This window comes from Trichomonas vaginalis, chromosome V (assembly GCF_026262505.1).
Source record: "Trichomonas vaginalis G3 chromosome V, whole genome shotgun sequence".
Taxonomy (NCBI): domain Eukaryota; phylum Parabasalia; order Trichomonadida; family Trichomonadidae; genus Trichomonas; species Trichomonas vaginalis.
In genome coordinates this window covers 11487735-11511741 of record NC_067207.1, presented here as the reverse complement: position 1 = coordinate 11511741, position 24007 = coordinate 11487735, and the positions used below count along the sequence as shown (strand labels likewise).

Here is a 24007-nt window from a genome sequence, read left to right as displayed (position 1 = left end):
TTCAACTACAAATAAACCTTTCACTGAATATAGGTACTAAAATTTCATTCTAGAATAGCCATTCTTATGGTTTTATCAATATAAAACAACATTATATTTTTTATATATTCTACTTGCTAATTACTTTTCTAGTTTCAAGATAAAGTTACTTAATCTCCGATAAGATGCATGAGATGTGAATTGGAGATATCGAGCATGCATATTTCCGAATATACTACTATATTATGTACTATTGTGGAAAGAAATTAAACTTTGTAAACTGAATGAATTTCATATAATGGTTGTCTGGCAGCTATGATTTCTCTTTTCGTATTTATTTTTCCCGAAAATCATTCAAGAATTAGGGGGCATTAACAACAATGATAAAAATGGCATTTTTCTTAATTTTTTTTTGGAAAAAAATACATTTCATATTTATTTGTTCTTAATATAAATTAATAATATTAATTTACCTTACAAATGAGTTATGTAAAGTATTCAAATTTTAACTACAATTTTTATGCAGTCGAGCAACAGCAGATGCGCTTTTGCTTGATTTTTATTATCACCAGTGCCGTCTATAGTAAATAGTTTATAAATAGAACAACTGCACTCTTAATTATCACCAAAATAAATCAAAGATTTTAAAAATTGATTGTAATTATAGTTAGATTAACCATCATCACTTGCAAACTGAACTAATTTACTACTTCTCCAATTAACACTCATGAACAATGTTTTTTTAAAAAAATATAATTTTTTATTCTAAATTTTACATTAACATGTCATTTATTATGATCTCATAAAACATATCCATATATTATAGTTACAGTAATATTAAAATTTCAAATTTTGAATTAATTTGGTTATATTATGACCATTAAGCCAAGATCCCAACTTCTCTATGCTATCTATGAATTTCAACTCTATATGTAACTAACACGTTATAAGTTTTGTTTATAAATATAAGGTGCATTTCAGTAAATTACTCTTTTATAATAGTTCTTTTATTACAGCTATAAAATCTATACTAAATCTATATGTTTTTATACTAAATTTATTAATTGTAATACTAATTTTAATTGTTGCTGATCATATGCTAAATTTTATATGAAATCCTTAATTAGAAACTTGAGTTGAATATATATTATATGAAACAATCGGTGTTTAAAACAAAATACAGCTTGATTTATATAGTAATTTATGCTTTACATGTATTTTATATAAATTTTTATTGAATTCAAATATTCAATAGTTTTTTTATGCTAGATTAGTTGTATTTATTTAAATATATTATATTGGCAACCTTTCTTTACCCTGTCCTAATAAACGCATTTTGTAAAAAAATATAGTGCATCAGTTTCGAACTAGCGTCCCCGGTACCAAATAGTAAGGGGTAATAACCATTCGACCATTTGCCACGTAAAGCATCGCCAGATTTTTTTGTATTTAATCACTCCCAAAACACTGTTTTGGCTTATTGGAAGCATATCAGACATAATCGCCATAATCAAAAAATCTATATACCCAATAAGTAATAAATTTGTCGATATAGATTTTCCATAAAATTAGTTTTTAGTCTGATCTTAAAATAAATTTAATTTTTTATAAAAAAAAATCACATTTAAAAGTACCTTTTTAGTAGCTCGAAATCCTGTTGGTGGATTTCGGGCGTACTTCAAAATTAGCTTTTCTTCTACATATGCAAGCTATATTTTAAATATGGGGCAAATCGGATCGGCGAAAGGAGTTTAGTTACCTTTATTTTCAGTTGAAAATTTGTCAAAAGGTCATGATTTTTACAAAATGAAAGCATTTATGTGAGACTACATAATTTCCTCGATGAATTGTACTAAAAAATCAATGGTTTATCGTGAACTTTTCAATCCAAATTTCATCTTTACAGTTTTATTCTTATTTTGGAAATATGATCGAGATTGTGTTTTTCGCCATATTTCATTGGAAGTTTAAATTGCCTCAAAGCATGGTCAAGTAAATGAGGAATATTTGGCCTAAAAAATAAAGTTGAAAAGCATTTGCTAAAGAAAGAAAATAATACTTTATTGATAGTGACGGTAATATTAAAAGATCAAACATTTTCGAAAAAGATTACAATAAAATCTAATCAAAAACGATAAACTTTGAAATTATGGGATTGCAAGATAAGCACTTGGTGCCTCCTTCTTGCCTCTTGTATGTTTACAGTAATAAACCAAGAAAACAATGAAAACGGCACACAATAAACCAGCACTGATAGCAGAAAAGTAAAGTAAGTACCTCATGAACAAATCTATGTTTGTAAGATAAACATCAAGGTATTTTGATGTCAATTCGTGGTGAATCCAGAATGGATGATCATCTACATTCTTTTCGTACCTGAATATCTCTGAAATTCTCTTTTCTAATGCTGCTACATCGCTCTTACTTCCATAGAAGAATGTTTCGAGGTATCTTGGGATTCCTTGTTCATATCTCTGTTGAAAGACAATTGTAGGAACGTTTTTAGGTATTGTTCTGAATGATAATATATAATCTGTCATTGTACGATATATAAAAGATCCAGGAATAAATTCGGCTGAAATATTGAAAACAACACCAGTTATATTTCCATAAGTGCCACCAATAAGTGATGCGTATGATTGTGAATTAGTGTTAGCGACTGTTATGTTGCCATTAATTATGATTGCTGATTGGTTTGAAAATTCGGCGTTTGAAAGTGTTAAATTCTCAATTATCTGTGATTCATTAGATGTTGTAGTTAGTGTGATATTTGTTTTTCCTAAAACAAGTGATATATTGTGCATATTTATGTGATCAAGATCTAAATTGAACGTAGAATTGTAAACAAGAAGTTCTGTAATGCCATATTGGTTGTTCCATTGTTCATATCCAGTTGGGCATTGTCTTTTTTGTGATGAAACACAAACACTGATTGAAGATGCGAAGCGAAACAAGAAAAACATTGAAATGGATGAGGGAAAATTTTTTTTTATGATCGTACGCATTTTTTCAGATTTTACTCTTTCAAAATTTACTATTTGATATCCGCATGCTGTAAATTAATATTACTGAATTTCATCCTGGATAAAAAAACCTCATACTTCAAAATTGAAACCTATCATAAAATTTTGTGTTGATCGTGAAGTGTATTAGATATTTAACTAGTCATCAACAATTTTTAATTCAATACAAAATTAATCTTGGATAATTTTATTCAATTATTGAGAGAAATGTTTTTATAGGGAATTATTATATAGTTCATGAATAATAATAAATATCAACAAAAACGAATAAAGCGATATGTAAGTCTATCAATTATCTGTCTTAATGATATCATCAATTTCTTGCAATCTAATGAGTATTCAACCAAAAATATATTACATTTTCACCTAACTTCATCAACTATTTAACTAAGAACCCTTATTTTAAAAAATCAAATAATAATCCAAAAATATTGTCATTTACATACAATATCGCAATGCCATCTTGGAGTTATTGAACATGTTGTGATGCCACTTTGGAGTTAATACAAAATCAAAATATAAATTTAATGTTTTCATTACAATTTACAAGAATTTGGAATTATTTTTAATTCGATTCATTCTAACTTTTAAAACATATTTAAAACACATCATGGTGCACTATTTACATAATTGATGAATGACATAAAAAAGGAATAAAAATAAAATAAAATAAAGTAGGAATTCAAAAAAAAAATTACTGATCAATTGTAAAGAAGCCCCAAACTTCGACAGCATCAGCCTTGAATGTTGGTTCTCCAGCGAGGAATGTCTGTGCTTCAGTGCTTCCTGGGTCAAATCCAACGCCATAGGAGTTCTCAATCACAGCTGAGCAGTTGTCGAAATCATCAGCCAAAACTAAGTCATATCTTCCGAATGTCAAAGTGTCCTTTGTTGCGTATAAGTTGCAAGCATCAGCGATGTGTGGTCTGTACGGGATGTATGCGTCCAAAGAAATGGAGAACAAGAAGGAAGAAGTCTGGTTTCCGAATGCTTCTCCATCAGAATTCCACTTTGCAGCTGCGAAACCTCCGAAAATGAGGTCATCTTTCTTTACCAAAACGCAAGTGATTCCGATGTTATCGATGAGTTGATGCATTCTCTCGATGCTTCTTCCATCTCTTATCGATGAGAAGAGGAGATGTGTCTGCGGCATGTTCTTGAATGGGAAGCACAAGTAGAGAGCTGTTGCACTGCTTGCGTTCGAGATAACTTCACTGCCTTCGAATGGCTGGAATGACAACTCAATGCCTCTTGACTTATTCTTTGCTTCCTTTCTCCTGGCCATCTCAACAATTGATGGTGGCTCTGGGATCTGCTTGTAGAGGATTGGGTTGATCCTCTTCTGCGGAGGTTCCTCAGGAGGAGCGGCCTTCTGCGGTGAAGGAGGAAGTGGTTTCTGGGCTGGTGGAGGAGGCATGTTTCTTGCAACAACCGATGGACGTGCTTGTGATTGGGATTCCTCGGTCATTGAAGCGGAATCGACGTCTCCATCATCTTCTTCTTGTTTTGGAGGTGGTGGAGGTGTTGTGCGCTGTGTTGTGCCTTTCTTCTTGTCGGTGGTTTTTCCGGCTGCTTTGGTATTTTTGTCATTTAATTTGGATTTGTTTGTTTTATCGTCTTTTCTTGTTGTTTTTGCCGGTTTTTCTTCCTTCTTTGCTGGCTTTGGCTTTTCCGCCTTTGCTGGTGCCTTCTCTTGCTTCGGCTGCTCCTTTGGAGTCTGCTTTGGCTCTTGTTTTTGTGGAGATGCTGGAGCTGGCTGGACTTGCTGCTTTGGAGGAGAAAGAGGGGCTGGTTTAGGAGACTCTACGATCTGCTGAGGTGGTGGAGATGACTTCTGTGGCTGTGGTTGGTTTGGTGGAGAATTTGATTCTCTTCTTACGCCAAATCCATCGCGCATGAAGCTCTGGCGTGGCTTCTCAGCTGATGGGCAAACATCGAGCTTTCCGAAAACGCAGAGATCGCCTTCAACAGTAAGATCTGGTGGTAAATCTTCTGTTCCTTGCATTGTTGCGACAATCATCGAGTGTCTGTCGTATGCAGCAAGGAAGCTGAGTGGTCCTGAGTATTTCTTCTCGATTTCGAGGAATTTCGATAATGTTTCCATTTCTGCAGATTTTCTTTCCAATTCGAGCTTGGAAGATCTGACTGTAACTGCTTTTTCGCATGCAAGCTGTCTGGCTCTTTCAATTGCAGCATTTGCCAATCTCATGATTTCAGCTTCGACATCTTTTTCGTTTCTGATGATTTGAGCGAGTCTTTCATCGGCATCTTGCATCTTCTCGTCAATCTCCTGTTTTCTCTTAACAAAGATTGGATCTTTGTGAGATGCGGCTTCTAAAGCCTCTTCGTAAGCTTGTTTGATTGGAATAAGTTGGTGGGAAGCAGCAGCACCCTTTGAGTGGCTGCCAATCATCTTGCATTGGAAGCAAACTGGTGTTTGGCAAACAGTGCAGAAATATTCAACTCTTGTGTCCTCATGGTGAGGGCAGCACTCCATAAGAGCACGTGCTTCTGCAAGAGTCATACGTACGTGGCGTTGGCGAATGGCTGTTTCATGAGCTTCGGCATCACATTTGGCACAGAACTTTGCGTTATCGTTCTTGCACCAGATTGTAGCTAATTCTCTACCGCACTGCTCGCAAAGATCATCCTCCTCGCGTGGTTGGTCAAGGTTCGAACCGCCCTTGAATTTGATGTAGTTGCATGTCTTGATTTGAGCAGAATTGAAAACAATGTAGTCATGATTTTCAGATATGCAAAGAGAGTGATAACCTGCACGAAGGAGACCACTTGTTGGTGCATCAGATGAAAATGTATTGCTATTGAGTTGTGTTGATGGCTGTAAGTGATTTAATGTGTTGCCAAGGGCGATTGTAAGTCTGACGACTTCAATCATTGGCTTGGATTTGTCAACCTCGAAGGAACCGACCCTGAAACGGAAACCAGTTTGTGGATTGACGGCAATTCCGTTCTCTTCGATATCAGCAATCGCCTGATCGATGTTTTTGGCTGGAACAAATACATCAACGACATTGGATGGTGTTAATGTCTTGAAATAATTCATATATGATGCTTCAACATGCGGATTTGAAATGACATAGCACTCTGAAACCTTGAGCTTTGGAGCATTAAGCTGAAGTTGTAACTCATACTCAATAAGACCAAAGTCCTCTGAGTGTGGAGCAACAGGTATAAGATTCATTCGTTTAACAATTAATTGTCACCTTTTTTATTATTTTATATTTTTTCTCATAATTTTTATGTAATTTCGATTTGCAATAAAATGCTCCTCTGTGTGAGAATATTGATTTTCGGTCAAATGGACGCTATAAATCGATTTTATTCCGATGTCTATTGGATTTGTTGAGAACTGAACCGGTACCTCCATTAAAAACTATTGGATATATTTAATAACCTGTGAGTGGAAATGTTTCTCCAAATAAATTTATAAGATTCAAAAGCATAATTTCAATGTGAACACTTGATATGAGAAAATGTCATTGCAAGTATAAATTAGTACACATAAATATCATAGATTAAGTAAATGGCTACGTTTACAAATACAAAAAAACAAAGTTATAACATTTTGCGGGTTTTTCGTATATAAAGCCAATTGAAGCGCTTAAACCCGGCAATATATAATAAAATACAACAAATTGCAACAGACAATGCTGCAATAAAGAAGTCTTTAAATGTCAATTTTTCTTGATCATCAATTTCTATTTCAGTAATCTCGCTAAGCATCGAACCAACAGTCCAACTCAAATCAACGCCATTGATTTTATTTTCTTTATCGATTACAACGTTGGAATCTTTAAATTTATACCCTTTTGAAAGAACATTGTATTGATAGGTACCTTTCCAGCAGTATGTTGGAGAATAACTAATATTTGTGATGTGATCTGGAAGCAGTGACCAGTCTTTCCGGCAAAAATCTAAAGCTTGTGTTTTAAGCTCTTTAAGTGTTGATGATCGTGATAAATTGAAGAATTTGTTTGTATAGTATATTGAAGACATAGCAACAAATCTATCAATATACTCTAAATTTGGTACTGATATAGAATTGAATTCAACTGATTTCAAAAGCATGGCATTAATCAATCTTGAGCATGAAGAGAAGTTACCTGTCCCTTCCACATCGATTGATTCTATTTTTGTATGATATCCATTTTGAACACAAGGATTTTGTATTTGAGATTGATCTAGAACAGCAGATATGGATCTTGATACTTTCCTAAGCCCTTCATCTACTCCATATCCTAGATATGAGTGTGCAAATAGGTTAATAGACTTCTGACCAACTGAAACTCTATGTATTGAGTTAGATTTCACAGACTCTGGTGTTTCTATTGCGATTTGGAATGGAGCTCCACCCATATCAAGAGCTCCAACTGTATGTGTGTTGTTTTCTAAATTACCTAAAAGATAATTTACAGAAATCCAAGCATAGACACCTTCCTCAATGCCACTTATAACTCTAATGTATCGCCTCTTTAGTTTGTATGGACTGTGCTCACGTAAATAATCATATGTTTTATCTAAAATCATTGTCTGATCTTTTTGCGGTAGTAATCTCATTCCTGCAGATGCAAAAACGAAAAATCTTGTCTTTTCAATGTATTCTTCTGGAATTTTTCCATTACAAAAATTTAATATCTGGCTAAATATAGTTTCTATTGCATTAATGTTTGTAACTGCAGTTGCTATTGGAATTGGAAGTTTGATCCTATATGAACGTGCTATTTCTGGTGGAGGATGAACATTCGGAATTTGTTGGCCAGATTCCCACGTGTAAATAAATGCGCGTGTGCCAGAGTTACCAGCATCACACATAATTCCGTATTTGGTTTTTGAAGAGATGATGGTAAATAAGATTGGAAGCATTTATTTGAAAGAAATTCCTAAAAAATTGAATGATATGTGATATCCTTGCTTCGTGTCAATGAATGGATAATTTATTTTAGAAGATAACGAATAACCTTAAATTGCAAAGAATTTTCCGGACAAACCGTCTGTATCGTCAAGATGTTTTGCTTGTGAGTTCTAATCCTTATCTTATTCTGGATTAAGGCTATGTGAGAAAACGATTTTTTGAAGCTGCATGATCATGCTTAAAACATGAGTTATATAATATTTTTGCGTCATATAAATTAATAAAACGTATTTTAAGTGAAAGTCATTCGATACTCAGAATATATATTTGTTTTCCTAAAGAATTGTATATGATTCTATTATTTTCATGTTCAGCAGATCAATGCTGGCTTATATAACTCAATAATTCTCTAAGAATAATTGAAAGAATTGTGTAAGCTAACAACCAAAGTAGAATGAAAGTATAGATCTATATTTTTACCTAAATTTAATTCATAGCTTTGAATCATTCTATATGATCACGTAATGAATTCAACTTTTGTCTTTTTTCCGAATAGTTTTGAATATATGGCATCTTATCATTCATTTCGTAATGATGCCCAAAGGTTTTAGAGACAACGACCAAGAAATCGTTAATCTTTTTTTCGTCGTCGATTGTATTGGATAATAAACATGATTTTTCATACTGTAAAACAAAATGTTTTGTAAATGACGGGTTTAAATAGCATTTTACCTTAGGAATATGGAAGCAAACGGTTGAGGGATAACGTGAGATTTCAGATAAAAACAAAAATCAAGCTTGCACGTTGGTTTTCTAAAAGTGTCAATGTAATACTTTTGTGAAAATACATGCAGCTAATATCTATACTTATTATTCATTCAATGTTCTCTAATTGAATGTCATCTCAAAAATTCAATTGTGTGATCAAAAATATTGCCGAGTTCATTTATTTTTATTAGATACATACAAGCATTATTTCGATCTAAAAAAATAAAATATAGAATTGAATAATAGAAGTAAAGTTCTGAAATCTTCACACTTTTCAGCAATTTTTTTATATAGATTATTCATGTTAATAAGATACCCAAAAGGCAAAAGTTCCCTTTCATTATATACTCCGACTACTGTTTCTAGAACTCTTAGACGAGTTTATAGTGCGAGTAGATCACAATTGTCTCCTTTACCTGAGAATGAGGTTCCGAAGTTAAAAGCTGTAGATACTGATCAATTGCCAGACGCTGATTTAGGTAATTTCGATTCACCTCGTGTAGGAGTCCTTCTTCAAAAAACGACTCGCTCTCTACAATTACCAAAATTACCACCAATACCTAAGCCAAATGATTCACAATTTAAATCAATACTTCTAAAGAAACTGGACTTATGCAAACAGTTGTGCGATTTCGAAAATCCTTGCAACGATCGCCAAGCAAAAGATATTAAGAAACATACACTCATCGAAATTAATAACTCGTTCACTACTCTTGGGTTAAACTCGATATCAGATGATGAAATAAAGGATACAATCCTTGATGTAATCAAAATCAATTTACTTAGACCTTTGAACAAACTTGATGAACTTACTTTATTTAATCCTGATGTTGGTGCATTCAAAGAATTCGATTTTGAGCACATGGAATATATTTATCGCATGTTAAATACATTGTATCGTGATATGCCAAAATACAAAGGCTTTAACATAGATCTTCTGGTTCAGTTACTACCAGTATTGAGTTCAAAAGATAAAAGAGAAAGAGAATTGATAATTCAATTTTACGTCAATGTTCTTACTGCGAAACCAAAACTATTTCCTGAGATATTCCCCAAACTTATTCGTATTCTTATCTCTGATTACTTCGACCCTGATCCATGTGGCATTTACTCTGCTCTTTCAATAATTTATTCATGTCAGCAGTCGAATAACAATTTGAAAGACATTATTAAGCCCTATTACCATAGCCATTTCTTGCCATTGATACGCCATGAGCATTTTGGTGTTTTTTATTTCCCATTATTACAATTGCTGAAAATGTTCTTTACAAACAACTATTCCAATACGAATGAGTTTGTTCGCCTTATTATTAATATCTGGCCTATATCGAAACCTGCGAAAGAAGAGATGATGCTCGATTTTCTTGTTCAATCTCTTGAATTTGCACGAAATATCGATTACAGATTACTCGGAAGGGCGTTCAAGATCATAGGATCACTTTGTGATTCACCATCCTTTAAGGTTGCAGAAAAGGCAAATAAGATAATTATCTCTCCTGTGTTAATGGAGCTTATTTCGCAGGCTTCGACAAAAATATTACCATTTTTACTAGTACACATTGAGAATGCACGTAACCATTGGTCAAATACTGTAAGAATTGCTGCAGAAGATTCAATGACATCCATTTCTAGGCTTATGGGTCGCTCGGCAAATAGGAAGAAACAGGAAGACTTGAATAATTCCAAAGAAAAACTCAAATCATGGGCCTCTATTGCACGTGCTGCTGCAGTTAGAGATAGAGATGTTTATTTGTCCGAAAAACTCGGTGAGTTGTCCAAACTTTTTACTGAAACTGCACAAAGTACATCACTGGCACCCATTGTCAAAGTTTCAAAGTACTCTACGTTTTAGGAACAGATTGTCAAAATTATCATGTTTAATATGTTTATTGTTTTGTTGATATATAAATGTTATTTATCCTTTTTTATTTTTTATGCATTTTATCATTTTGCACCATTTCCTAATAATGAAGCAAATCCTTCTAAATATTTTTTTCTTGATGTCATTAGAATGAATTTGTTGCTATTTATCATCAACATAGCTCATATAAACCTTTTTAAAAGTATTTCACAGGATAAGATGGCTTTTACACAAGCAAAAAAGTTTGGACATTGAAGTATGTGTTGAAATAATTTGTATGCAACAGTGAGCTCTTCACATTCGTGGCAACATTTTTCTTCTATATCAAGAAATAATGCTTTCACAGAAAACTTTGGGTTGAAGAAGAGTTTTCTTGTTTTCGTTGTGTATATTCGAGGGTGGTAAAAAAAAAAGTATTGGGGCTTCCAGGCACTTCGTGCCCTCTAGCCCCGAAGATGTTTAGTATAAAACCGCTTTTTAACTTCACTTAAAATGCCACGTAAGCTACGTAAGAATATACGTAAGAGGAAGAGAGCATTGAAACATCCAATAGTAAGACTGACACCACAACAACAGTTGCAACAACAAATGCTGAATGACCCCACTATGTTGCAACAAATGTCAAGCAATCCTATGCTTTTAAACCGAGTTGTTGGTGCACAGAGTGGAGGTTTAAGAGCGGCACTTTTAGCGAAAATGGCAGGCTATGGTGGAGCTGCAGACGGAACAGCCTATAACCCTCAAAGTCAAATGAATTTGAGTTCACTCAAAAATCAAATAACAGATGTCAAAAAGTCAAACATAGACATACAGAAGCAAATAAGTGAAAACGAAAAGAAACTAGAATATGACAGACACACAAAGAAACTCAATGAGTTAAACGTAGAGAAAAAGAAGAAAGAAGAACAACTGAAAGAACTAAGTACAGAGGAATATGCGAAAAAAGTGTCAGAAAAAGCAGCAGAAGTAGCAAAAATGGAACAAGATGTCATAAATTTGAAAAACCATACTACTCAATATAAAGTACTGAAAGATGAAGAGATAAAACAAAAAGCCCTGAAGACATATATGGATAGCGATGAGTATAAAAAAGAAGTTGAAGCAAATGTAAAGGCAGAAAAACTTTTACAGTTGCAGAACCAAACCGTACAGTATGAAAACTTAGCACAAGAAAGTAAAAATAACGACGCAGCCATGCAAAAGGCAATGAAAAGTGCAGAATATATAAAAGCTAACAATGACTGGTTAGATGCCCAAGCCAACGCTAAAGCAGCCCAGCTTATAGGGTCAATAAGGACAAAAATACAAGCGGATGAAGACAGTTCAAATGAAGCTTTAACAAATGCTGACTTTAAGAACGCCTTCGAAGCTCTTCATAGTAAGGTGAAACAAGTGAACGACTTCTCATCTGGAAAGAAACTGAAGTCTGAAGGTTTCGACAAAGAGTTAAAAGAAGTAGCACAAAATATGACGAAAATAACAGATGCAGCAACGAGACAGGCAGTTCAAAGTGCCTATGACGCCGTTAGAGCAACTGTTGTGAAAAGTCAAGAAAAAGAGTTACAACAGACCAAAACAGACCTAGTAAATGCTTTCTTAAGAACGAAAAGTCAGGTAGGACATTACGCTGCAGATGGAACATATGTGCCAGCTGGTGGAACTTATATACCACCAAACCCTCCAAGAGAAGCACCTGCACCAGGACTACCTAAAACATTTACATCGTCACATGGACACAGACACAGGCATGCACCAAAACCAACAGTTCAAAATCCAGCACAACAACCAACACAACCACCTCCACAACAACCAACACAACAACCAGCACAACAACCAACAGTTCAAAACCCTGCACAACAACCACCTCCACAACCAGAGCAAGGACATAAAAGAAGTAGAGAACAAGGAAACCAAGAATTCTTAAAAATGCTTAAAGAAGACTATGGTTACCCAGATACTATTGACTTTAGTGACAGATATAAAGAAGCTATTCGAAAGTTCAAGGATGGAAATACTGACCCGAACCTATTTAGCTTTATGGCTCTGCACCAAAGGGGATATAATCTCAAACCTGGAAAATACAAGCTCGCTAAGGGATATGATTTAATAGCATATCATCCAAATGACATGGATGAATTTACTCCGAGATATTTGATGTCAGAGCTAAATGACAATTTAACTCTCTTCATGAAACGCGTAAAAAATAGAGACGGAACGAAAGAAGAAAGGTTTATGAGTCCGGATGACTTAGAAAGGGAACTTTTTAAAAACGGTCTCGGAATATATGAAATGCCAGCAGATGAGGTACAAGAAACTCCACAGGAAGAAGTTCAGATACAACCAGACATGGAAGAAATAGTTCAGCAACAACAGCTAGAAGAGCCTGAAGGAAACGAACAAGTCCTCCTTTGGAAACTAACTTCACAGAACTAGATGAAGATTTGGAACAGCCGAAAAATCTTGACCCTCAAGAGTATGCGGAGAATATGGAATATTTCCAAGAGTCTAAAAAAAATTCGGCTGACATAGTAGAAGAATATCGAAAAATGTTTGCCGACATACAAAAGACTCCAACACCAGATGAAAATATTCAGCATAGAATGGAAGTACTGAAAGAAAATGTACACAAATACAACAACCCTTTTTACTTACGAGCATTTAACGTTCAATCTTCGGATGAACTCGGTGAAAATAAAAGGTTAAATTTCAAGAAAACATATAGAAATGAAACATTGTTTAAAGTTCATTCAGAACCTAACCAAGATGGAAACAAACCTACTTTTGTTTCTGCAGACGATGGAACTACAATGAGATGGGGTCATAAAGCTAACCCGGATAGGTGGTTCATAAACTTACAACCACAATTCCAAGAAGTTGTAGACGCAATGGAAGTCAATGGTGAACCAGATATAGCTGGTATTTTAAGCGCGGCTTTAATGCCATTGAAAGATATGAAACATGCAGATATTTTGGACCAGTATGAAATGAACATGGCTGATGGAAATATAACACCTGACGTTCTAGAACATTTATCTCAAAGAACTACACAGAACCATAGAGATGGTATATTTGGTGAAGAGTTTAGAAAGAAAGTTAGGGAGAGAAGGAAGAGAACCTATTGTACATGACCTTGCAAACGAAAGTTTGCAAAATGTCATAAAAACTTACTTTGCAGACAATGAACTGAGAAGGGATGAATATTTAAGAAAACTCAAATGGACAGTACCAAATGAAATGTTAGTATTGAAAAACATGTTCCTTGACAAAATAAAACCAACTACAGAAATAAACGACGCAAGACTGAAAGATTGGGTAAAAGCTTTCCCATTCACAAAAGATATAGTTGGTAACATGGAAAGAAAACCAGAATGGCTACAAAAACATATATTTGGAAACGAGCTTATTCCATATGGACAGGCACTGTTTGAAGAGCTTGAACCGGAAACTCAGGAAAGAGTCATGCAAACAATACGCAAGACTCAAATACAAACTATGACAAACTCTTTCTAGGATATAGGTTACCTGAGATGGGCGACCAGAGCCCAAAGGCAAAAAGGACATGGGAAATTTACAACATACTAGGTGAACATGAGGCAAAGATGCAACAACTTGAAGCAGAGGGCAAGTTACCAAAGCGACACCAAAGAAGAAGAAGAGTAGAACAAAGTGAAAGTAGTGAAGAAGTAACTTCATCTAGTGAAAGTAGTGGCAATGAAGGAAAAAGAAGAGTTAAAAACTCAGTCAGGAAGAAAGTAAAGCTTGGTCCACGTGGGTTCTATTATGACATATAAATCCAACTATTCTATATTTTTACCCATATGAAATGTACGCCGCTCAGAATATAACGCCAACAGTTTTGGATGCCATGAATGGAAATGTTTCCGAATGGTATAACGAATGCGACAATGCCATTAGAAGGTCAGAAATAGTTCCTGGAACTTACGAATATACAACTGCTGTTTCTTATGGAAACGTAGGTGAGTTTGGAGAAGGTTCTTCAACAACAGTAGATATTGCTTGCGACAGGTTTCATATAATTTCTATTGACAACTCTTTCTTATACGTGGAACAAGACATTGAAATAAAACCTTCTGCCAAGTTGTCTGACAAGAAAGGTTGCAATGGAATTTTCTATGTCGGATACCAATATGCTCCAGAAGTTTTCATGGGATATAAGATATATTCTAACTCTGACTTAGTTCAAACAGTAACATGGGCAAACTATGAATGGTTCGCTTTGAGAAACTCAGTACAACCACAAGCTAGAGAACAAACAGACCAGTATGCAACTATTGAGAAAATAAGAAGACTTGACCCTAACGTTCCAGGAGTTTATGTTAACCTTTCTGGACAATGGAAGCAGTAACCAAAGTAAAACTGAAACTTAGAGTTCCTTTGTCATCTTTCCTCATCTTCAGGTTTTTAAGATACTTGCCAAACTGGGCAGGAAAAATTTCTATCGAACTTACTCCAAGCAAAAATAACTTAGTCATTGCACCAACACAAGACCCATTCACTCTTACTGTAGCTGGAACTGGTGGAGCCAAGTTCTGTGACTTTTGCAAAGACAAAGTTGACTTAGACTTTGGTTTCTCAAACCTCAACACTGAAGTAAACTACTACTTCAATGCTGCTGGAACTGCTTGGGACCCAGTTAAGTTCACATGCGAAAAGTTTGAATGCAAGAGAATAGAAAGCAGACTTGCAGTCTATATGTTGGACCCAGATATTTCAAATGCTTTAGCTGCCAAATATATTGCAGTTCCACTTATGTTCCCTATACACCAAATATCTGTCAAAGACTTTGCAGGTGAAGTTGGAAACCAAAGTGCTGACCCAGGTGCAAGAACAGATATTGCCTTAACAACTGCAATGAAACATGCAGATACTATGTTTGTACTGTTCAGACGAACTATAAATGACTATTCTTGTTTCTACAACCCTGGTATTAAATATCATATAAACATAGATGGCAAATATTATCCAAGAGAAGAATATTCTACAGTTGAGGATATGAGGTCATACAACTTGACATTAGATGCTATGAACTTTAACAACAACTTCACAACAACCATTAACCCTGAAATGCAAAGTTCTATTATGCCATATGTGAAAGTATGGACTCATACAGGAGGTCAAAAAACTCAATATACAAATGGAGACCGTTCAAACTTTTGGCTTGGCATTCCATTTGCTGACTCAGAAGACTTTATGGGTGGTATTTCAACTGTTGGTACAGTTCAAATACAATATACTGGTGACAGAGACGGTCCAGATGAATTGAAAGCAAAGAAGTTTACAAAACCAATAGCACTTTTCACGGAAGATGCTCTTTTGAAGATTCGTTCGATGAAACCTGCTGGGGCTCCTCAGATTGGTATAACGACAGCTTCCATCGAGCAGATTTTGGCAGCAGGTCAGTAAGTTGTTCTTGAACTGACTTCTCTCCGTCAAATATTGACAGTACGCCAGTTTTGATATAATATTGTATTATAAACTTACCTTTAGAAATATCGGTCAGTTTTGTTGTTATATTTTTGTCTGCTTCAAGAACTTTCACCATCTCGGTTATACCAACTTTCTTTGCTTTATGAAAATATTTTGGTTCAGCAAAGACTGCTATTCTATAACATTTTCCATTGTTTGTATAAAGAACTATTCTGTCAATGAACTTGTATTGTTTGTGTGTGTAAACTTTGTTTTGCTTCAATTCGAAGAGATACTCAAATACGTCCATCTTTTTATTCTAAGTAAAATGTCATTTCCGAAAAATAGAAGCGTAAGTGTTTCAAAAGGTTTAATGGCGATGGCAGATGTGAAGTTAAATTCACCAACTCAAACAAACAGTCAAAGTGTTGTTGTCAATGTCAAAGACAGAGATGTTGAAGTGGGGAAACCATACGAAGACGAAGATGGTATAACAATAGTTCCTGTAAAAGAACAACCAACATACCCTGAAGTTAGCAGAGACTTAAGTTCTGTTGCAGATATTCGAAACGACTACCAACAACTTAAAGACAAACTTAAAACTCAGGAGAAGATTTGTCAGCTTTGGTATAATGTTAAACTTGGTCGAACACAACCCTGTAAAAGTGAACTCATATGTCATTGCACCTCATGAAGTTTTGAAAGAACTATTGAAACTTTTGACAGAGGCAGACGATATAAACATCAAAGAAATAGAACCCGACATTGCTTGCTGTGGTGTTTCATATAAATGTCATTGACAAGATATACGTTATGAAAGGAGGTGAAACGTTGAACTTAAAATATAGTTTCCCAGACGTCATAAAAATATTTGACGACCACAACATTTCATTAAAATTTACTTGCTAAGTAAAAATGTCAAAACTTCTTGAAAGATGTTTGAAGAAAAACAATATAGACTTTATTTCATGTAAAGGACTTTACACACTTTTGAACGATATGAAAGACCCTGTTTTGTTTGTTCGTGTAGACAAAGGAAAGTTCTATGTCTTTACAAAATATTTGAACTTCTTAGACAGAGAACTTCAAGAAACGCCATGTGAAAGTTTAGATGAAGTTCTTCTCCACTTTCAGAAAAACTTTTAAATATATGTAAATGGCAGAAGACATAGTGGTTTATACTATTACGACTAAAAACCCTGAGTCATATAATTCTATAACAACAAACTTACAAAGTCCTCAAGGACGATATTGTAAACTGACCTTAAACACGATGACGACTAAAGCCTGTTTTGCTCTTTTGACACCAGAAGATTTTTTGTTGTGAATGGTAAAAAATACTCCTTTGAAGATACTTACTCAGATATACCACCAACAGGTTTTGTTGACTTATTTAATACTTTAAGGACGGATGTAACATGTGCTGCAACTAGAGCAGGTTTCATTATGTTTGGATGTCCGACTGAGTTTAGTATAAACGATATGAGCTATAATACAAAACTTATATCTGGTTTTTACTACCAACAGTTTCCTATAACAGGAAAAGGTGTCATACAAGGTGTCTGTTCCATTGACTTTAAGTACACCTATTTTATATATTGTTTCAAACTTAGGTTCAAAGTGCTATTCGAATGTCGACAGAAACTACTATGACCAAAAGATACTCATGCGTATAAACAACACTTTCTCTGCTGGTTTGCCTATTGTTCATTCGAATGCAGAGTTTTCAGCTTTAGTAAACTCAAACACTTTAGCAAACATAAACTTAACCTTAGTTGACGCAAACTTTGTTCCTGTAAAACTTTTATGTCCTATGTATTTGTCAATGACGGCAGAAAGTTTCGAATTGGAAGATGCAACTGGTGAAAGTATTGTACTACAAGAACAACTTCAACAACAAATAGCTCAAGAACAACAAATGCAACAAATGGAACAAATGCAACAACAAAGTCAAGAACAACAACAAGCTCAAGAATAAAAAAAATATTTTTTTTTATTTTTATATAAAAAAATGTACAGAATAGACGTTTCAGATTTTTATGACTTCCAAGCGTTCAGAAATATGTGTCCATTTCGAGACTATAACAAAGCAGTCGAAAATTTGAAACGTTTAGTCATTTATGTTGACTCTGCCCCAGAATGTTATGTCATGAAAGAATGGGATGTTGTCTTTAACAAACCAAGAGCGACAATAGTTTCAGAACAAGAATGTAAACAGAAACTTAAGAAAATAAAAGTCGTACAAGTTGGTATGAAGATGTTAGATGCTTGGGATATCTTATTGTCAAAGTTAGAAGATTTTTCAGTTCGTGGTATAAAGTTCTATACACCTCTCCAAACTTCTATTCTATCTTCACTGGATATAAATACGAACAAGTAGAATGGAAAGAAAATGTTATAGAAGCTTGGTTAGACCATGTCAAAGAAATTATATGCAATGGAAACGAAAGAGTCTATGAGTATATCTTATGTTGGTTTGCAAACATCTTACAACATCCAAGTGCTAAAAATGAAACTGCTCTCATCATAATTGGAAAACAAGGAACAGGTAAGAACACTTTCTTTACAGATATCTTATGCAAACTGTTAGAGGGCTATTCGAACCCGAATATGACAAACTTAGAAAACATCTGCGGTAAATTTAACTCTTCAATAGAGAATATGAAACTTATAGTATGTAACGAACTTCAAAGTATAGATACAACAAAAGTTTTGAACTCAGATGCTTTGAAGAGTCTTATAACAGACAAAGTTGGAGTTGTTGAAAGAAAATATAAGACCAAAGAGTTTGTGAAAATGTTGCAAATTCATCATGGTTTCAAACAACGCCGTTCCGATGAAGTTAGAAAGTTCTGACAGAAGATATGTAGTTGTCAGAACGTCAGAAGCTCATATGCAAGATACAGAATATTTTGACGACTTAGCAGAAACTTTGACATCTGACTTTTACAACCACTTGTTCTCATATTTCATGACATTAGATATTTCTAAGTTCAATCCAAGACAAATTCCACATACCGAAGAGAGACAAACATTGTTAGAAGCAAACAAGAGTGTATATGAACTGTTCATAGATGAAACTGACTTTGAGTGTTTAGATGAAAGGTCATTGTACGATTCGTATAAACAGTATTGTCAAGAGTATGGTTATATGACAGCGTCTAAACGAACATTCTTGGCAAATGTCAAAAGTCTTTTAGACGTACAGAATGGTGTATATACAAAGAAAAATTTTTCTGAGTAAATTTTAAAAAAAAATATTTTTTTATCCGATAGAAAAGATGACGAAATTCATCTCAGTCAACAAGTACATGTCAGGACTTAAAGAAGAACTAGACCCATTCACATATTTGAATGTTTACTTCTACCATTTTGAAAAGTCTACATTTGACAAAGTTTGGAACATCGAACCAGTTAAGTTTGCTATTGTGACTAAAAATGGTGCGAAATTTGAAGACTTAGACATAGAAGGTTTGTTAACAGTCAAAGAAAGTTTTGACAGAAGGTTTTCAAACCTTAAAGAAGGCAAAGCATACAAACTTGTTATACCTTATGAACCAAAGAAAGCAGACGACTATGAATATTATGAGTCTAAGATAGTTGAAGTTCAAGGTAAATTGGGTAAAAAGATTTTAGAGTCTAAGCCAGTGTTTGCTCCTAAAGAGGAAGAGAACATTGACATTGACCCAGAAATGTTCTAAAAATAAAATTTTATTTTTACATGTCAAATTTCTTTTTCTCTGGCTCTGGTTCTTTCTTCTCTTCTTCTACTTTCTTTTCTTTCTTTTCTCTCTTCTTCTTCTCTGGTGGAGTTATGTCAAACTTCTCAGAACCATATTTTTGTAAAAGTGCTTTGTCATTTAATAGCTCTTCTATTCTGTTTTCTATTTCATTTTCAAGAACAGCGCATGTGTCTTCTTTGCATTCTAAGAAGTTTTGTTGGACTTCATCTCTCCAAGAGGCGTCATCTCTGTCAACAAGTCTGTCATTGACAAATTTTAAGACTTCTCTGCTTAAGGTTTTATGGTTCTTGTCATATTCCCAGAAACAGAACTTTAGAACAAATTCACCTTTCTTGTTTACACTATGTAAGATTTTATGGTCGACAGATGTTTTGCTGTCGAAAAGCTTGTCTCGAATATAGATAGCGAAATCGCTAGACATTTCCTAAAAGATAAAAATTTTAATTTTTCTAAAAATATGTTAGAAAAAAAGTTTGCTGACATTGACAAGAAATTTGAGAATGTTTTAAATAAGAACAAGAGGAAGTTGGAAAATGCTCAGATAAAACCCATACATGACAAGTTCTTATTTGCTCAGAATGGTATAACAGGTCTAATTGCACCACCTGGGTCGGGTAAGACTTTCACTTATCTTAAAATGGCTGCACAACAACAAGAACTAGATGAGAAGAACCCATTCTATGAGTTAGTAGTCATTTGTAGTACTTCTGGTCAATTTGACCAAACCGTCAATTCGTTCAAAGATATTATAAAAAAGTCTAAGTTAGTATGTATAAAAGATACTGAGTTGTTAGATTGGATAAAGAAGTACCAAAGAAGAGTTTTGAAGTACAATGCTATAAATGAGTATGTCAATTCTAAGTTTAAAGACCCAAATGAGGAAATGCAGAGAATATTAGAGAAGAAACACTTCAGAAACAAACAGAAAGAGATAGAATACATTTCGAAGAAATTGCAATCTTACGATTGGAAGACTTACCCTCACAGATGTCTTCTTATCTTAGATGACTTTGCTTCTCATCCTTTGTTAAAGAACAGAGAACAAGACATGTGTCGAATTCTTAAGAAGCTCAGACACTTTAACATTTCAGTTGTCATTTGTGTACAGACAGCAAAGAGTTTAAGTAAGGATGTAAAGAGAATACTTACTGATTGTACTTTTCCCCGGATTGTCCGAAGACGATTTCATGGAACTTATGAAAGAGTCCATGGCAGGTAAGTTTGACAGACATGAACTATGGGAGAAGTACAAAGTCATACAAGACCCTCATACTTCTTTCAGAATTCATATCTACGCGAACAAAGTTCAAATTGTAAAAAGTCAAGCGTAAAAATGTAAGTGTTTGAGTCTTAGTCTGTTGTGGTGCTGGGGCTGTCGGTTCTTCTGGCTTTGGAATGGACTCGGTTGGTGGTACGTCGGACATTCGTTTGTGTCCTGTCGGATGGAAGGACTTTTCCTGTCGGAAGGAAGGACTTTTCCTGTCGGAAAGAAAAACTTTTCCTGTCGGAAAGAAAAACTTTTCCTGTCGGAAAGAAAAACTTTTCCTGTCGGAAAGAAAAACTTTTCCTGTCGGAAAGAAAAATTTTTCCTGTCGGAAAGAAAAATTTTTCCTGTCGGAAAGAAAAATTTTTCCTGAAGGTCGGCCAAAAAGTTCTCAATTTTCGAAAATTTGAATGGTTTACGGACGGACAACTGGAAAAATTTTTCCTGTCGGAAGGAAAATTTTTTCCTGTTGGAAGGAAAATTTTTTCCTGTTGGAAGGAAAATTTTTTCCTGTTGGAAGGAAAAACTTTTCCTGTTGGAAGGAAATTTTTTTCCTGTTGGAAGGAAAAACTTTTCCTGTTGGAAGGAAGGACTCGGAATGCCAGAAGGACTCGGACAAGACAATTTACCATCTAGAGCTACCTGAGCCATCTTTGGTGTCAAGCTTGAAAAATAAATGGTTCATTTACTCTTCTTCTTTGAAGTTGTCAAAATACTCTGTTATCTTTTCCTTCAGTAGCGGTAAATCTTCTTTGAATGTAAGTATTGTACAACCTTTCATATCATAGTGTGTTTGAGGTAACGTATCTTGAACTATCTGTTTAACATCTTCATTTGGTGTCATTGAAATCGGTAAGTTTTCGCGATAGAACCAATTTCTGTCAGATTTGTAAATCTTAGCAAGGTCGTAAAAGCTTTTGTTGTTTCTTCTGACTAAATGCAACATAACCATATCTCTGTCTTCTTCATTTTCCATCTCTTCAGTGTAAATCATATACTTATAGTTCTTTTCCTTTCCTTTTGGTACCGAACGTGGTATTCTTTTCTGTATGTTTTTGTCTTTTGCTTCAAGCTTGTTCTCTAGCTCTTCACGTTCTTGTCTATGAAGTTCATCTAACATCATGAAAATATAACAAGCGTAACGAGGTGAAGCCCACATTGCAACAGCATTTACAAGAAGTCTATGTACATACCAACCTCTCAAACCATTTGGCAAATTTTGACGATTTTCGTACGGAATCTCGACCCGCGGTTTTCTACCGGTCGCAAACATATGAGGAAATTCTTCTAAAAGTTCTTTTGTCTGTTGGTTTTCAAACCAATGACGTGCTTGCTTTGTAGAACGAAGAGCATTCAAAATACTTTGCATTTGGTACATGTCATCTTTGACCGAACGAATGAGACGGAGTTGTTTGTTATACTGTATGTACTCGTATTCTTCATTTATATCTTCATGAACGATAGCAGTTGTTGTGTTCTCTGTTGTTGTCATATCTGTCTTTACATACAAAATAAAAAAAATATTTTATAAAAACTAACGCTATTTTCTATCTTGTATAAAAGACCAAAAATAAACGCTTTACATGTATTTTTCAGCAACTTCGTCAAATACTTTTATAGCTTTGTCGATCTCATCTACTTCAAACGTTTCTTTACCTCTCGTGGGAGCACCATACATTTTCTCAAACTTTTCAAGTAGTTCTGTTTCAGCAGCTCTCATATCGTTAACAAACGCAACCTTAACTCTATTGACTATACTGTCATATCTTTGAGTTATATTAAATGTTCTTCCTATCTTATATCTCTTTGTATTGAAGTCCTTCGGTTTCTGAACGATGTAAAGTAAGCCTTCACTGCAACGTTCAGTATCGAATGAACCATATGTTATGAAATTATATCCAACAACTGGGTCAATCCAGAACAAAACTACTGGTATAAGACTTTTGTCGATGAGATATGCTCTTGTTCCATAGAATCTTACCGATATCATCAGCTCAGGATTTCTTGTCAAAATTTTCTGAGTTGAAGCATTTTTAACCCAGTCGTGTGCTTTCTTTTCTTCAGATAGTGTTAAAATGTCTGACAAAGAATATTTTTTGTATTTCTTTGAGTATCTTACGTTTAAATCACCTATTCTAACCACTTTGGTGTCATTGTCTATCTTTTTAACTGTTTCAAACTCAGTGCTTGTCATTTCCTGTCTTTACATACAAAATAAAAAAAAATATTTTAAAAAAATAGCGTTAATTTTATTTTTTCTATCTTGTATAAAAGATATGATTTCAGGGATTTTTTTGACGATTTTCATGAGTTTTAGGCGACCAGGATTTTTCCCCTACTCGCATTTTTTCACTGTTTTCATAGAGTTTTTTTACGATTTTCATGAGTTTTAGGCGACTACGGTTTTTAACGTACTCGCATTTTTTCACGATTTTCATGAGTTTTAGGCGACCCCGAAAAAAACCGGGGTCGCAATTTTTTCACGATTTTCGTACGGAATCTCTATCCTCGGTTTTTCGAGGGTAGCATTTTTTCACGATTTTCATAGAGTTTTTTTACGATTTTCGTACGGAATCTCGTTCCTCGGTTTTCCGCGGGACGCAAACATATGAGGAAATTCATGAAATTTGGTCATTTTTTCATGATTTCAGGGATTTTTTTTACGAAGAGTAAAAGTTCACTTCGTCAAAAAAATACAGTTATATCATGAAATTTGGTCATTTTTTCATGATTTCATAGAGTTTTATGCAAGGCCGAAAAAAGTCGGGGTAGCAAACATATGAGGAAATTCATGAAATTTGGTCATTTTTTTCAGCAAAAATATATTTAGATCTAACCAGGTCCCTCGGTCCCTCGGTCCCTCGGTCAAATGAACTTCTCTGAAAAAGTGTGACAACATGACATTTTGACAACAGTCCAGGAAATAGACTTCTTCGTATATGTTTTGTTGAGACTTCAGGGATTTTTTTTACGAAGTGTCAAAGTTCTCTTCGTCACTCATAACAGTTATATAATGAAATTTGGTCATTTTACTCAGCAAAAATATATTTTAGGTGAAGAGGTGAGATC

At 34.4% G+C, this 24007-nt stretch overlaps 10 protein-coding genes and 1 pseudogene across 11 annotated transcripts, besides 1 other annotated feature; 5 read left to right on the top strand and 6 right to left on the bottom strand.

Annotated features, from left to right (window-relative positions):
- Window positions 1-1417: 1417 nt before the first annotated feature.
- TVAGG3_0318360 (uncharacterized protein) lies at window positions 1418-3014 on the bottom strand (the record flags this gene model as incomplete). Its single annotated transcript, XM_001300209.2, has 1 exon — window positions 2127-2942. The coding sequence occupies one exon, from the start codon at window positions 2940-2942 to the stop codon at window positions 2127-2129; it is 816 nt and encodes a 271-aa protein (XP_001300210.1).
- Window positions 3015-3566: 552 nt separating this feature from the next.
- Window positions 3567-6205, bottom strand: TVAGG3_0318350 (zinc ion binding; the record flags this gene model as incomplete). The annotated part of the gene is made up of 1 exon (XM_001300211.2): window positions 3697-6204. One exon carries the CDS (start codon window positions 6202-6204, stop codon window positions 3697-3699), a length of 2508 nt encoding a protein of 835 aa, XP_001300212.2.
- Window positions 6206-6551: 346 nt separating this feature from the next.
- Window positions 6552-7894, bottom strand: TVAGG3_0318340 (8-oxo-dGTP phosphohydrolase protein; the record flags this gene model as incomplete). The annotated part of the gene is made up of 1 exon (XM_001300212.1): window positions 6579-7379. The coding sequence occupies one exon, from the start codon at window positions 7377-7379 to the stop codon at window positions 6579-6581; it is 801 nt and encodes a 266-aa protein (XP_001300213.1).
- Window positions 7895-8773: 879 nt separating this feature from the next.
- Window positions 8774-10571, top strand: TVAGG3_0318330 (protein phosphatase regulator protein; the record flags this gene model as incomplete). Its single annotated transcript, XM_001300213.2, has 1 exon — window positions 8945-10495. The coding sequence occupies one exon, from the start codon at window positions 8945-8947 to the stop codon at window positions 10493-10495; it is 1551 nt and encodes a 516-aa protein (XP_001300214.1).
- A 2683-nt stretch (window positions 10572-13254) lies between these two features.
- Window positions 13255-24007: part of a mobile genetic element that runs on past the window's edge.
- Window positions 17088-17909, top strand: TVAGG3_0318320 (annotated as a pseudogene). The gene has a single exon. A coding segment is annotated over exon 1 (822 nt).
- On the top strand, window positions 17943-18249 carry TVAGG3_0318310 (uncharacterized protein; the record flags this gene model as incomplete). The annotated part of the gene is made up of 1 exon (XM_051230108.1): window positions 17943-18249. A coding segment is annotated over one exon (307 nt), but the record flags the coding sequence as incomplete, so codon positions are not given.
- TVAGG3_0318300 (protein of unknown function, DUF4108 family) lies at window positions 19213-19632 on the top strand (the record flags this gene model as incomplete). Its single annotated transcript, XM_051230107.1, has 1 exon — window positions 19213-19632. The coding sequence occupies one exon, from the start codon at window positions 19213-19215 to the stop codon at window positions 19630-19632; it is 420 nt and encodes a 139-aa protein (XP_051099837.1).
- TVAGG3_0318290 (uncharacterized protein) lies at window positions 19649-20095 on the bottom strand (the record flags this gene model as incomplete). Its single annotated transcript, XM_051230106.1, has 1 exon — window positions 19649-20095. One exon carries the CDS (start codon window positions 20093-20095, stop codon window positions 19649-19651), a length of 447 nt encoding a protein of 148 aa, XP_051099836.1.
- Window positions 20132-20663, top strand: TVAGG3_0318280 (P-loop containing nucleoside triphosphate hydrolases family; the record flags this gene model as incomplete). Its single annotated transcript, XM_051230105.1, has 1 exon — window positions 20132-20663. A coding segment is annotated over one exon (532 nt), but the record flags the coding sequence as incomplete, so codon positions are not given.
- On the bottom strand, window positions 21624-22211 carry TVAGG3_0318270 (KilA, N-terminal/APSES-type HTH, DNA-binding family; the record flags this gene model as incomplete). Its single annotated transcript, XM_051230104.1, has 1 exon — window positions 21624-22211. The coding sequence occupies one exon, from the start codon at window positions 22209-22211 to the stop codon at window positions 21624-21626; it is 588 nt and encodes a 195-aa protein (XP_051099834.1).
- On the bottom strand, window positions 22518-23132 carry TVAGG3_0318260 (organellar and viral DNA polymerase type B; the record flags this gene model as incomplete). Its single annotated transcript, XM_051230103.1, has 1 exon — window positions 22518-23132. One exon carries the CDS (start codon window positions 23130-23132, stop codon window positions 22518-22520), a length of 615 nt encoding a protein of 204 aa, XP_051099833.1.